This window comes from Chionomys nivalis, chromosome X (genome assembly GCF_950005125.1).
Source record: "Chionomys nivalis chromosome X, mChiNiv1.1, whole genome shotgun sequence".
Taxonomy (NCBI): Eukaryota; Metazoa; Chordata; class Mammalia; order Rodentia; family Cricetidae; genus Chionomys; species Chionomys nivalis.
This window is the reverse complement of record NC_080112.1, coordinates 17,287,219-17,301,338: the sequence shown is the minus strand read 5'-3', so window position 1 is coordinate 17,301,338 and position 14,120 is coordinate 17,287,219. Positions and strand designations below refer to the sequence as shown.

The 14,120-nt window shown below is 43.0% G+C and overlaps 1 protein-coding gene across 7 annotated transcripts in view; it reads right to left on the bottom strand.

The window, feature by feature from the left end:
- Positions 1-1,692: 1,692 nt before the first annotated feature.
- Positions 1,693-14,120, bottom strand: part of Arhgef6 (Rac/Cdc42 guanine nucleotide exchange factor 6) — a 119,054-nt gene continuing 106,626 nt past the window's right edge. For 5 of the 7 annotated variants that reach the window (XM_057759278.1, XM_057759281.1, XM_057759283.1 and 2 more), the window contains 6 exons: positions 12,624-12,644; positions 11,389-11,482; positions 10,040-10,117; positions 7,892-7,991; positions 5,008-5,062; positions 1,693-3,760 (listed from right to left, as the gene is read on the bottom strand). In XM_057759278.1, the coding sequence (XP_057615261.1) occupies positions 3,620-3,760; positions 5,008-5,062; positions 7,892-7,991; positions 10,040-10,117; positions 11,389-11,482; positions 12,624-12,644 (489 nt within the window). In that variant the 3' untranslated portion in view covers positions 1,693-3,619. The remainder of the gene's footprint in view (positions 3,761-5,007; positions 5,063-7,891; positions 7,992-10,039; positions 10,118-11,388; positions 11,483-12,623; positions 12,645-14,120) is intronic. The other 2 variants (XM_057759279.1, XM_057759282.1) reach the window with 1 other exon arrangement.

The window sequence follows — 14,120 nt, the reverse complement described above, 5'->3', positions numbered from 1 at the left end:
AGATAGAGAAGTTAAGGGAAGTTCTCTGTCACCAGTAGGTGACATTTGCTCACTACTTTACACGGTTATCACACTGTAAAATAGAACCTTAAGTGGAAAGGGGAGGTTGAGGGAAGGCTGATGAGAATGGACTAGCTAAAATTTCCAACCTCAACCTACTCTTCACCGTTTCTAAAAGAAAGGCAATCACTATGTTGAAGACCTATCTGCATTCCCATACCCAATGCAGTACTGTTCACTGTGTCAAGATCTAGAATAACCTACAACTGGTCATGATGCTGTACACCCTTGTAGTGATAGTTCATCTGTACTTTAATAAGTAAAGCTTGTCCAAAGGTTAGCATAAAGCAGTCACACTAGTCAGCCATACAGGCCAGGCAGTGGCTGCACACACCTTTAATCCCAGCACTAGAGAGGAATATAAGGTGGGATGAGACAGGAACTTGCTCTCTTTCAGTCTGAAGATTTCATAGAGGTAAGAGCTCTCTAGTGGCTTGGGGGCTTTCCTCTTCTGATTTCCAAGTTGAACCCCAATATCTGTCTCTGGGTTTTTATTATTTGTGCTACACTCCCTTTAATCCCAGTACTCAGAGCCAGAGACAAACAGATCTCTGTGAGTTCGAGAACAGCTTAGTATATATACTGAGTTTCAGGCTAGCCATGATTACACAGTGAGGCCTTGACTCAAGATAGATAGATAGATAGATAGATAGATAGATAGATAGATAGATAGAATGAATTAAGGTAAGAATATATGAGTAGATAAATAGATAAAAATGTGGTAGATATACAGACAATGGAATACCACTTTGCCCTCAAAAAGAAGAAACTAATTTGTAACAGCATTATGAACCTGGAAGGAATTGTGCTAGATGGAATAAACCAGACTTATTTATAAAGACGAACACTGTGCATCTCAGTCTCATATATGGAATATAAAAACAGGAACTCACAGAAGTAGAGTGTTCTAAAGAAGCTGCTTGTTTGTTCCCGGCTGCCCAGACCAGAAATAATCACACAGAAACTGTATTAATTACAACACTGCTTGGCCTATTCGCTCATGCATATTTCTAGCTCACTCTTATCTTAAATTAACCCATTTCTATTATTTTATATTTTACCATGAGGCTTGTGGCCTACTGGCAAGGTTCCAGCTTTTGGCTTGCATCTTTCTCCTCTGGTGGCTCCATAGTGTCTTTGTGACTCTGCCTTCTTTCTCCCAGCATTCAGTTTAGTTTTCCCCACCTAGCTCTATTCTGCCCTATCATAGGTCAAGCCAGCTTTTTTATTCATTAACCAATAAAAGCAACACATATACAGAAGAACCCCACACACCAGTAGAGGGTAAAATAGGGGCTGACTAGGCCTGGGTGGGGAAAGAGAGAGGACATTGTTTTGATCAAAGTAGACAAAGTTTCAGTAAAACAGGAAGAATTTATCTGTGCATAATACAGTAACTATAGTTAATACTATTTGTATATTTCAAAGAGTTAAAAAGCAAGGATTTTAAGTGTTCCCAGTACATATATGGCAATGTGTGAGGTGATAAATGATATGTTAAATTAGCCCTGACCATAGATAGTATGATGCATGTATGGATTGAAAGCTTACATCGTTGTCACCAATATACAATTTGCATTTGTCACCTGAAAGTGACACTTAAAAACTACCTTCCTAAACATCAACTGGCAGAAAAAAAATAAACTATTGGTCTTATTTATAAAGCATTGTTTATTCTTGTTTATTGAAAATGTTCCATTTTAAAAGTCTTTAAAATAAAAACAAGTTTAGAAAATCTGAGCTCCTGTAAGAAGGGACATGACAGAGAAGAAACTGAAAGGCCTCTAAGGGCAGCAGTTTAATTACAGAGGAACAGGAACCCATTTATAGAGTATTGTAAACAACACAACTACTGAGACACAGCTGTCAGGTTAACATGGCTTCATTTCCTTTATATTATTTAGTGTGTAAGCGCGGGCAGCCCACTGCACAAGTTTCGTTATCCCAAGTACCAAGGGCCTCTCCTCGGAAGGGCGAAGTCCCCAAACATGCATATGTACACATCCTTTTAGATACCTTTCAATGTCCTAAGCAATCAGCTAAATTATTGGTAATCACTAAAGTTTAAAATGTGCACATGGTTTGCAAACTATTGACTAAACACAGACAAAACACATGTGAACATCTGGATTGCTACTGTTTCATATTTTAAATTTTTACATGAAAGATGTCTCATAGAAATCGCAGGGCTTAGAAACAGGCCAGTCATTCTTAGAAACCCTCACTCACGCTGCCGAAGACGGCTGTGTGTACAAGCATCTGAGGGTGGACTTCAGGAATTCTCCATTTCCTGTGGATGCTATACTGCTGTTCATGTAGCAGGAGATAATGCCCTGTACCATGAAATCATGGAAACTGTGAGAGCCTCCATTCCAGAAAGCAAAGAACTCAACAAGAAATTAGGCCTCGAGTTTGGTTTTGAAACAGCACTTACAGGCATGCACCACACATACATAGAAGACTTTGTTGGCTTTCAGTCTCTCTTTAAAGTGACTTCGCCACCTGGTCAAGTTGCCCTGCCATCTGAGGAGGTGGACAAGTTCTGCTCTACCCCATCCTGTCTCCTTGGACCATTTTGACTTGTGTTGAATTTAGGTGTACAATCTTCTTCTGGGGCTCTCTTCTAAATCTGCTTTCTCATAGTTCAGCTTTCTGGACTACTTACAAAGCCAATGGTTCAGCATTATGCCCAACTTGAGAAAACTAGTTTCAGACAATCAGCTTCACTGCAGAAACCAGGGCTCGATAAGACAGGGTGGAAGGTGTGTACATGGCGTCTTTGTCACCCAGGTTTAGAAAGAGGAAAAGGTTGTAGTATGAGTAGTCAAGGTAAAGTCGCTGCTTGTTGTAGCTGACAAAATAAGCAAAGCGCGCCCGCACTAGTTTACACACCACTGGGTATGGCTGCCTAAAAGCACAGGGGTGGAGTGGGGAGGTAGAAAACTTACGTAGAGGCGGAAGGCTGGGCTGTCAAGCTACGGTGCACTAGGAATAGCTGCTCTGCCCTGCTGCTAAGGGGGGATTGCCGGAAGCAGTTTGCTGATGGACAGTTGGAGTTCCTATCCCACTGATTGAAATGTACACCAGCGTAAAGGGAATGAGGATCCTACACTGTTCTTGGTCTTAACAGACAACGCAGGGCAATGATTGTTAAAGTATGGAAGGGAGCCATGTGACAATCCAGAAAAGTACAGCTGGAGCATTGGGCAAAGGCCTTCACTGTCACCTACTCTAGACGTAGCCTGGGAAGCTTTGCCTTCAGCGAATTAGGTAGTAAAGGACTGTTGGGCATAGCAAAGTATTGGGGCCACTTTATCACCACCCCAGGTTGCTTCCCCTGTTAAAACAAATATCAATCAACTGATAACCAAGTAACAAACACTCAAGCAGAGAGAGAGAGAGAGAGAGAGAGAGAGAGAGAGAGAGAGAGAGAGAGAGAGAGAGAGAGAGAGAGAGGGAGGGAGAGAGGGAGAGGGAGAGAGAAACACAAAGAAAAAGCTGAAGGGCACAGTCAAATTCAGCTGGCTATTTCAATGAGTGCTCAGCTGCACAGTGACGGTTATGGGAGAACTGAGGTCTTGCTGCTGGTTTCAGCTCGAATGCACTCATCGGTTTGCTTCAACAGCTTCCGGACCAGTTTTTCTAGGTCCTTCCTCGACTTCAGTTCTTCTTCTAGGCATTGCTTCATTCTCTTATTCTCCTAGAAGGGAAAGGAGTTGTTGATCCCTGAGCCGAGACAGACTTTCCCATGGCTTCTCCTCCTCCTCCGTCTCTTCTTTCTCCTCCTCTGCCTCCTCCTTCGCCTTCTCCCCCTCTTCCTCCTTCTCCTCCTCCTGATGGCATCCTTCCCTCTGACTACTTATTCTGAGACCAGGCTGTGTCTTGATTTTTCTGCCTATGAGTGAACACCCTCCTACACTCCTCACTTAAATACAAGAGTTCCCTAAGACTGGATCTGCCCTGGTTCCACACTTTTTCACCTAGGGTCACTTCTCTATCAGTGCAAGTGTGTATTAAGGGGCTTCCCAAATATCTCTGGCGCCAGTTTCATCTTCTGAGTACCAAACTTACAGGACGATGCCAGTGTGGCTGGTCGATCTGGAGATTATGAGCCCTTTAACTTACTGTGTTCTAAAGGACACTTAGTATCACCCCCCCCCCCATCAATCCAAACCTCTTCTAGAGCTTCTGAATCTCTAAAAGGATTCCCACTATAGAAAGTCAGACACCCAGGGGCGAAGTTTCTCTAATGTCTCCTCTCTTCACTCCAGCACTGTGCCATCATGTACTGTAAATTCCAGCTCTAGCATGTCTCTTTCCATTTGCTTTACTTCTCACGGCATCATTGTTCCACCTCACTTCAGGACTTTGCCGTGCCCTATCCCAAATTTGCTCAGAACTCCACAAGTGCTCCTGCAGGCTCTAGACTCTCCTCTTCCTTATCCTCCCCCTTGCCACAGGTACCGTCAGTCTCATCGCATAGGTGGAGTGATGGAGCCTAGGACCCCATCATCAGCAAATTCATCAACCACCCAAGACAGCTCTCCTTTCCCTCTTCACACCTCTCCTTCATTGCTCCATTCCTTTGTTGACTTTTCCAGGACAAGATCTTGCTTTGCAGCCCAGGTTAGCAAATCTGCGACCTTCTTGCCTCAACCTTCCTGGTGGCTAGGATTACAGGCAGGTACCCCCACACCTGGGCTTGCTTACATGTTTTTAAGATGTGAGGGAATGAGAAAGTAGTATCTACAAAGGGGAGTCTTGCTGCACATATCAAAGTCACGTGATTAAAGAAATAAAGCCCAACTGATGTAAGTTGGGCTTATATCATATAAGTTCTACCCCAGTACCTTGCTCCTGGACTCTACCTGACACCAGTTCCCAGTGGGTGGCCAAGAAGCCAGAGTGATTCTGCTACCTGAGAAGCTAACTTTAGTGATGCATTACCTGCTTCAGTTCTTTGACCTCATCCTTCAAGGCATACACAGTATCAACAAGGCTCCTAAAACATACAGAGAAAATTCAGAGATGAATGGCTGGTACCGAAGTGCTGATAAATGAGCAAGCCATAACTCTACATATGTACAGCTATGGGTATCAGTGGGGTTTGTAGCTGATGGGGACTATCCCTGCCTGACTGATGTACAGTCTTTCTCTTCATCAGATAAAAGCTCTCGTCACACATGCGCATTTCAACACCATGCTACAGTGCCGTTTCTATACTACGCATTTCCTTCCCCACGCAGCTCCAGCTTGAGTGGCCAGAAAACAACAGGTAACAGCCATAAAATTTATCTTTTTTTTTCAATTTGAGGGTATAACTGACAAATAAAAACTGTACACATTTAAAGTATACAACATGATGCTTTGAGGAGTTTGTCTTATGAAATGTTGCCCCAAATGAAGCTATTAACATGGCCCTCACCAGATGTGGTTGTGTCTACTGTTTGTGGTGTGTCTTTTGAGAGCACTGGAGATCTATGTTCTTAGTCAATGTTAAGAATAAAAGGCATTATTGTCAACTTTAGTCATTAGGCTGCATATTTATTCGATAGACTAAAACCTACTTCTCATCTTATATAATTAAACTTTGTAGGTTTCTTTTACGCACATCACCTATTTCCCCCCCCCCCCACCAAGCCTCTGGAAACCATTGCTCCACTCTCTGATCCCGTGAGTTCAACTTTTTAAGATTCCCATCCTAAGGTTTGATGGCTGTCGCTTTACAGTAGGAGCAAATAGTACTTACTATATAACGAGTGGGATCAGAAAACCCTGGGTGCGCTGCGATAGCCATGTTATGGTATTATCCTTCCCGTTTCACTAACCCCACATGACAGAGACTCAGGACATTAAAAATAACAAAGTTTTAAAATGATAAAGTTTCCTGGATAGCCGTGGGAATTTTTTTTACCTCCAACTGTTTCTCATTAAGGAATTTAAAGATCTAGGTTTTAGATGAGGGTGTTTTACATTTAACTTTCATTGTTGATGTATGTGTTCACGTGCATGTGAATGCAGACCCTCAAGGAGGACAGAAGAGGAAACGAGTTTCCCCGGAGCTGGAGTCCCAAGCAGTTGTGAGCTGCTCAGCATGGGCCTTGGGAACTAAACTGGACCCTCCTAAAGATCAGTCAGTGCTCATAACTGCTGAGCCGTCTCTCCAGGCCCTAGTTTTGATCCTGCCTCTTACTATTACTCTGCTCTTATATAATCAGTTTCCTTCTCATTTCGTCTTAGCCATTGCTTTCTTTACATGTAAAATGGAGACAGTACTACCTTCCTTGAAGCCTTCACCAGGCTATGATGATTACTGTATCAACAATGATGTTCTTTTTTTTTGTTGTTTTGTTTTGTTTTGTTTTTGAGACAGGGTTTCTCTGTGGTTTTGGAGCCTGTCCTGGAACTAGCTCTTGTAGACCAGGCTGGTCTCGAACTCCCAGAGATCCGCCTGCCTCTGCCTCCCAAGTGCTGGGATTAAAGGCGTGCGCCACCACCGCCCGGCAACAATGATGTTCTTAATAACAATAATTAGTAATTAGTATACCTGCTATTAATTTTTGAGTGCCAACCTTTATAACTACTTTATTTGATTACTCGACAGCTCTGAAAATATTTTACAGAACAAATGTGGAGAGCTGGAAGAACTGGCCCAGGACGACACTGGCGATACATAGCAAACAGAGCAGAGCTGGGACTTTGGTCTGTTGTCTTGAACCCAAGCGCTTTACCTGTACAGCATATGTGAAAACCCATCCACAATGGCAAGCACTGGGAGAGGTGCAGCCAATGCAAATTCAGCCCTGACCTCACAAATGACTCAAGCATACAGGAGGGAGTTCTTGGCCACTTCGTGCTTCTTAATGAGCTGGGAGGTATTTAAGCTGACCGCACCTCCATGTAAGTCACACTCATAATTGGGAAAGGAGGGCCGTAGGCATAGTTCCCGAGAACCTTATTTTTTTTTTCATCTTTGCAAGTGATGCCTTCTTCACCAGATTGTTTTAGGACTTTACAAGAGATCAGCTGTGAGAAACGTGGCCCCTGACTGGAAAGGTGTGAGCAGCAATGCTTTGGGCAGGAGGATGCCAGCTAAGGCCTTCCTGGGTACCTCCAGATACACCATGTGGATTGGAGATCTCCAGTACTGGGAAGCTGCTTACTCCACAGGGAAGCAGGAGGCTTCTAGACCTCCATTTCTGTTGCCTTTCCTCCTGCCCTCTTGAGGCTCCCAACTGTATGCTCAGCAGAGAAGGCCCTTTTTGTGGAGAGAGAGGAAGAGAAGGATGGGGACAAGAAGGAGAGGAGGAGTAAGAAGAAGAAGGAAGAGGGAAGAGAAAGAAGGGCACTTTGAGGAAGGATCTGTGTGCTGGCTAGTTTTATGTCAACTTGGCACAGCTTGGAAGAGGAAGCTTCAATTGAGGAAATGCCCCCAACTAGATTGGCCTGTGGGTAAGTCTGTAGGGCATTTTTGTAAATTAGTGAGTGATGTGGAAAGGCCTAGCTCATTGTGGGTGATGCCATCCCTGGGCTGGTGGTCCTGAGTTCTATAAGAAAGCAGGCTGAGCAAGCTATGAGGAGCAAGCCAGTAAGCATCACCCCTCCATGGCCTCTGCATCGGCTCCTGCCTCCAGGATGTTTGAATTCCTGTCCTGATTTCCCTCAGTGCTGGAATTTGACCCGAGACTTGTAAGCTTAACTGAGCACTGTTCTTGCTGCAGCTGTTCATGGTTACGGTGTTTGATCATAGCAATAGAAGCCCTAAGACAGCCTACCAGACCTACTTGCAGGCCCCAGATATGTCAAGCAAGGGATCACTTTCTCTACTCACTTTTCTTCGATGATGGTCTGCCCGTTACTTCTGGTTTCTTCAATAATGAGTTTCTCTTCCTCAGCGAGTAGCACTTGTGGGACAGAATCTTTCCGAGTGCCTGGAAGTGACGATGCACAGAGCGGGGTGGGGAGTGGTTAGCCAAGGCTGCCGTAGTTCTTTCCCCTGCTGCTGCAGCGGCTTTCTTCAGACCCCTGCTCTCAGAAGGCAGTCAAGCCACTCTTCAATTTTCCTGATAGGGAAAACTCTAACTGGCCAAATGATGTCACATATTCTTCAGGAAGGGGGACTGATGTACTAAGACCTCCCCAGAGTAAAGAAGTGACCACTGGTCACCCCATCTCTGCATTCCTCCAGGAGCCGCACACCACGTCCCATGATCAGTGAGGGAGTCTTTACTTCAGTAAAGACTGGGCCGAGAGTAGCGCTACTCTGGGCTACGACACGCTGAAAGGGCTTCCGAAGCAGCATTCGCTCCTTCTGGAGCCCTCTAGGGAAATGCAGAATGGCAGTAAGCTATTCTTGACTGTGGGTAGAGCGGACCTGGGAGATCATCATATCAGCAACAAAACTCAGGTCTCTTCATTGCTCTCTGCCCACACTTTCTCTACCGCCTTGGGCAGAAGATGGGACGGGTAGTTTCTCAGTCTAGAGCCTGCCTCTCTGAGCTCAAGAACTTAATCTTTGGTCTGCCTGGGTCACTGGTGTGTTCTGTTTTAGAACAACATCCTTTGGAGGTGCATGCATTCACTGTTTCTATTTGATAACCCCCGTCTTCCCAGAGGTGAGATGACTCCACGTTCAGTGAATAGCTCTTCGCAAGTGTTTAAATAGTATGCAGAAGACAAATGGATACGGAAAGTCAAGATGAGTTGGTTCTAGGGAAACAGGACATTTGACTGGGGTGAAATGGAGGGCCACGGTGATGCTAACATTGGCTACATCTGAATGTCAAGCATGGCATTAGATACTTCCCATAAGTACAAGGGAGAGTAAGGAGGAGGAACAAAACTGTGTATCTTTAGGTTGGCTCACACGCCTGAGCTTTCACCTCTAAGTACTTGGATGGACTCTACATCTAGGAAAACCAGTGGCCCAGAGGTGAGGTAAGGCTGGATTTCCTTTGAGGAATGCTCCTCTGTTGTCGCCTCATCCCCGCCTTTACCCTAGCTTCCACAATAAAAACTTCTCTCTTTCATCTCCCAGCTCATCAAAACTTGCTATTAAGAACTGAGCATGTCAGAAACCACAGCCAGATTACTGTCCCTGCTCGTGGTGAAATGTATTGATTTCCACATCAAATGCTCTCCTCTTGTGACAGCTGGTGAGATGTGCTCCCTTCAAAGAGTGTGTCAAGGCAGTCTCCTAAGAAAGCCCTCTCATATCAAGTAAGCAGCTGGTCAGTAGCTGTGAAAAATAAAGCACTCTTGGATATTTGGTCCTGATGCAAATATGAGAAACTTTCTAAAGGGTGTCCTATATCTATAGTCTATGGGACTTGGACTGGAAGAGACACAAGGACTCGCCAGAAGGTAGCATCTAGCTCTCAGGGTATCACCTGAAAACTGGAAGAAAACGTATTCACCTAACAGCTCCTTGAGACACTTTAGACATTTTGAAGAGCCTCAGGTGTGCAACTGCATTTCCAGATTTTCAGAGAAGCTTTGAAACCCAAGTCTGGTGAAGCATCCTTCCCTTCAATACATAGCTGATGAAAGATAGTATTTTGACTTCCTTTCCAATTCTGCCTATAAGATGAGATTAGCATCAGTTCGCAGACACAGGAACTCTCTGGGGTCTTTAATTCCTAACTAGTGCTGGCGAAGGTATCTGGGTAGATCAAAAGAGAGTGACTTTTTTAAAAGTCGTTTTCATTTCTCTCACCTCCAGCTTTTTTCCTCTTACATCTCTCCGTGTCTCTGGGTGAAAAGCACCAGTGCGTAAACAAAGCCCCAGTAGCTAAAAGCAGCTTATCTGGAAGATTAGCCCTGCGCCTCTGCTCTGCCCTGAGCCACATGCTTTTTCCACACCCTACAACCGAGCTGCACGGAGGCTCTTTTATGCCCCCTTAGAGACAGTGAACAGCAAAGAACAAACCCCGTTCATACGTGAAAGCAGTGTGGGGAATTCTACTGGAACCATCATTACCTTGTTGAAAACTGGCGCTGGTGCAGTAGGCTTCAATCACTTTAAGAATCTGAGCGTCCTCTTCCAGAGCAGCCGTACCTGTCAAATTGAATCAGTAATGACTTCTCACAGATATATGACCCCGGACACTCAAAATGATGCTGTGTCCATCACTGCCAAGGACTCGCAATGTTTCTGAAAGGCAGGCAAACATCTGTTCAAGCCTCCCGGGACAAAAGAGTGATACCACTAGTAACTCTGAGAACTCAGGGGTCAGTAGTCAGGAGCAGAGGCTACTCCTGAAGTTCAGAACTCTAAATTAGTGGGGGTTCTATCAGTCATCTCTTGAAGGCTAAAATTACAGCACTGGGGCTCGGGGTTGGCTTTAGCGCTCATCCAGTATACCAAAGCCATCGTGGCGACTACATTTCAAGGCTTGCCTTCTTTAAGAGCTTTGCCCTATTAACCCCACTCATCTTCTCAACCAGCCAGTGTATCATTAATTCTCCCCCCCATCTCAGTCTTTAAATGCTCAGATGGCAATGCTCTGCTAATGAGGTTAGTTGTGGATAGGGCTGGGGTTGCAGGAATTAGAGTTCAGCAAAGATTTACTTTTAATCTGACATTATATTATTTATAATACATTATATTATTATATTATGACAGGGTCTCATGTAACCCAGGCTGAGAATAAACGTGAACTTCTGATGCTCCTACCTTCACCTCCCAAGTGGGGTTTACAGGCACATGCCGCCCGTGCCTGGCTTATGTGGCACTCTGTGCTTGCAACGCAAGTACTCTGTAAACTGAACTATGCCCCTAGCCACAGCAAAGATTGATCCAGGCTAGACTTGCAGCTGGTACATGCAGTGCTGCTGCATCACTGACTCCTTGTTCACAATTTTAGAGCCAAATACAGGCATATCACTTGACTGACTTTATCGACTCTCTAGATAAAGCACCTTTTCTGACTGTTAGCAGACTGACTCCTGGGTCAACTGAGAACATCCCTGAACACTAGACTGCCAGAAGGATTTCTGTCCTCCAGTCCATTTAGTTTATTTGTTCAGAAAATATCTCAGGCATCAGAAACTTAAAGGGAAAAAATATGTTCATAGCAAATGGGCCCCATTGGGGAGCCTAAACCAGGTGGAGTGAAGTGTCCTGCGGCAGGAAAACCGTAATGTCTGTCAGAGTCATCTGGAAGGGCAGCGGGGGACAGCTTATTCAGAAGTCTTAGAAGTAACCACATTTTCTGTATATTTTTATAACAGCTGATGCCAAGAACAAACTTCTCTAATATTTTGCTTTTTAAAAATTCTCATGTTTGTTTGCGCATAAATAACTTGGCAAACGTATGGAACACATACTTTTCCTAATCACGTAGTCTTCCTCAGAGGCTTTTCTCTCTGTCTTTCTTTTGTGAAGAAACTTCTTCATTGTCTTGGGGCTCTTACTAGATTCCTGTAAGGATAACGGTTTCTCTGTGAATTAACATTCTCTCCCAAATAGAAATGAAAATAGAGCCAATAAAATGAGTCCGAATGCATCTCTCATCGCGATAGCATCCATTAGGAAAGTGTCAGAATTTTAGATTACACACACTAAAAATGGCTTCAATAAACTTGAAAAGGTTCAACAAAGCACAGGCAATCACATTCCACTCTCAGTTGCCATAGGAATGAGAATAAGAATGAAGAAGGATGCAGATTGTGCAGGAGGGTCAGTGCCTTTAGGGTACCATCTGCAGCAAGAGTAATGGAATTTCAACCCCAGAAGAGTACCAGCATTCCTAACTTGGTTGATGTTCCCCATGGATGATTTGAAGATGTAACTTCTGTCAGAACATGTGTCTCTGTTCTAAGAGTTTAAAACTATTTGAATAAGTTTTGCTTAACGCAGTCCAACAAAGAAAACTAGAATTCCTGTCAGTTGAATGGGAAAATTAAGGTGGAGAGTCTACATTATTCTCTCAGAGAGGAGAATTTCATGAAGGATTTTCTGACAAGTAACTTTGGATTATATACAGCCAAAGCCACACTTTTAATTAGTACCCAGTGGAGATGAAAACCAGTGAGTCTGGGTTTTGTCATATGAATAACTAGTAATTAAAAAACAGATGAATGTTAATATGAAAGTAAACAGATTGGACTCTTACAGCCTTACACTTCGAATCCCAAGGTATTATCCTGAAATTACATGTTGCCCATCATCTATGTATGTATGAATATATCTATCTGATACAGGAGTAATAATTAGTACTTTAAAATATACAAAACAAATAATTTAATTGCCTTCACTTAGCCACAGTGGTCCACTTAGACTTGAAAAGAGACAAACATGAAAAACTACACGTGCTTTTAAAAAAAGGAGGAAAAGCCAGCATTAAAAACATAGGAAAATGAGCATTTTAAAGGCATGATATATAAAGTAACATTTTGCACGTATCAAACACAAGCCTGCTTTTGAAGAAAGTACTTACATGTCAGAATGCATCTTCACATTTTAGCCAATTATAGCAAGGGACAAAACAAGCATAAAGGAAAGCTTCATTCATCAAAGTTTACAGCACAACAACATTACGATGTCACTGTTCTACCCTTACCTTTAAGATATAAGACATCCTCTAAAATGAATATGTAAAGAAAGAGAAGATGAGCGTGAGAGGTCGATGGTTATAATGACCAAATCCATTTATCAATAATTCTAAAACAACATTTGAAATGTTAGTGTTATCATAAATTACATGGAGAGAATATCACCACAATTCCCACATTAGTTTCAGATGCAATATCCTCATGCAAAAGTCCAAAGAATCCAGTTCTGTGCAGAATTACAAATGCCGGAAAATCACCGAAATGCACAGTACATAGCAAGAATATATTAATAACTCTCTTTCCCCAGCAGAAACATAGTGATCATGCCTTAGTTTTAATGTATTAGTTATGTGAAGGATTAAGCCAACTTTACCCTTCAGAGCTCACCTTGGTATGAATTTAGTAACTGACAGTTGCAACATGTCCATTATTAAAAAGGGGAATAGGTTACTATGAAGTGACATCCTGGTTTAAGTGATCAAAGAGAGATGAATGGTTGCAGGTCAGTTTCAAAGCAAACCTGTGAAACCACTTCCTGCCCAAATTCTGAAGTTACTTTTTTTAAAAAAAAAAAATGCTCCAGTCATGCCTCCTGTCAGCCAGTTGAAAGGGTTAAAAAAAATCCTCCAGTGTCTATATATTGTTGTTTTATCGCTCTGAGAAATGGAGGCAACAATTAATTGGAGCAGAAGCATGGTTGCTCAAAGCAAAAAACACTCCAAACTGAGCAGTCTCCAAGATCAAAACACAAGGGACAGAGAATTGTAACTGTCAGCAACTACGCTTCATACAACAAGACCTTAGGAGCAGTTATTAATAAATGAGCATGTTCTCTGAAATAAGAAATAATTAGAAATAAGTAAGGGGGAACCTCACTCGGTGGAAAAGGTAACACTTGTGTAGTTCTGGGAGCTAGAGACTACCGCGCCTTGACTGCCCTTCTAGAGCAAAGGACCAGACAGACACCCTGGTCATGGTAGATCTTGGCAGCACACGAGGCAAATATCAGATGCCCTGTGAGGGAGGCTGAAACTGAGAAGCCTCTCTATAAAAAGACATTCCTCTAATCACATTCTTCTCTTCTTCTCACTACAGCAGACACTGCTTTCTTAGTTGAGACACATGGCTTGGTCTCATGACATTTTACTGACTGGGTTTCATTGAACAACATGCTACGAGTGCAGAACTGGGTGTTTGGTTGGAAAAGCAGCTCTCAATGAAGTGTTTCTGGTTTGAGACGTGTGTACATAGTTAACTAATCTAAAGAATTATTGTCACCATGTGGAGAGACAACCGAGGAACTTAAGAAATAGACTAGAGAAACATTTGAACTGCTCAGTTCCATCAATATCTGTAGATGGAGAACAGGGAAATGGAAAATTAAGAAACAATCACTGAATCTAGCAATTCAAGACTGATGTATATATATATATATATATATATATATATATATATATATATACACATGTGTATGTGTATATATATCAATATATCCTATCATAAAT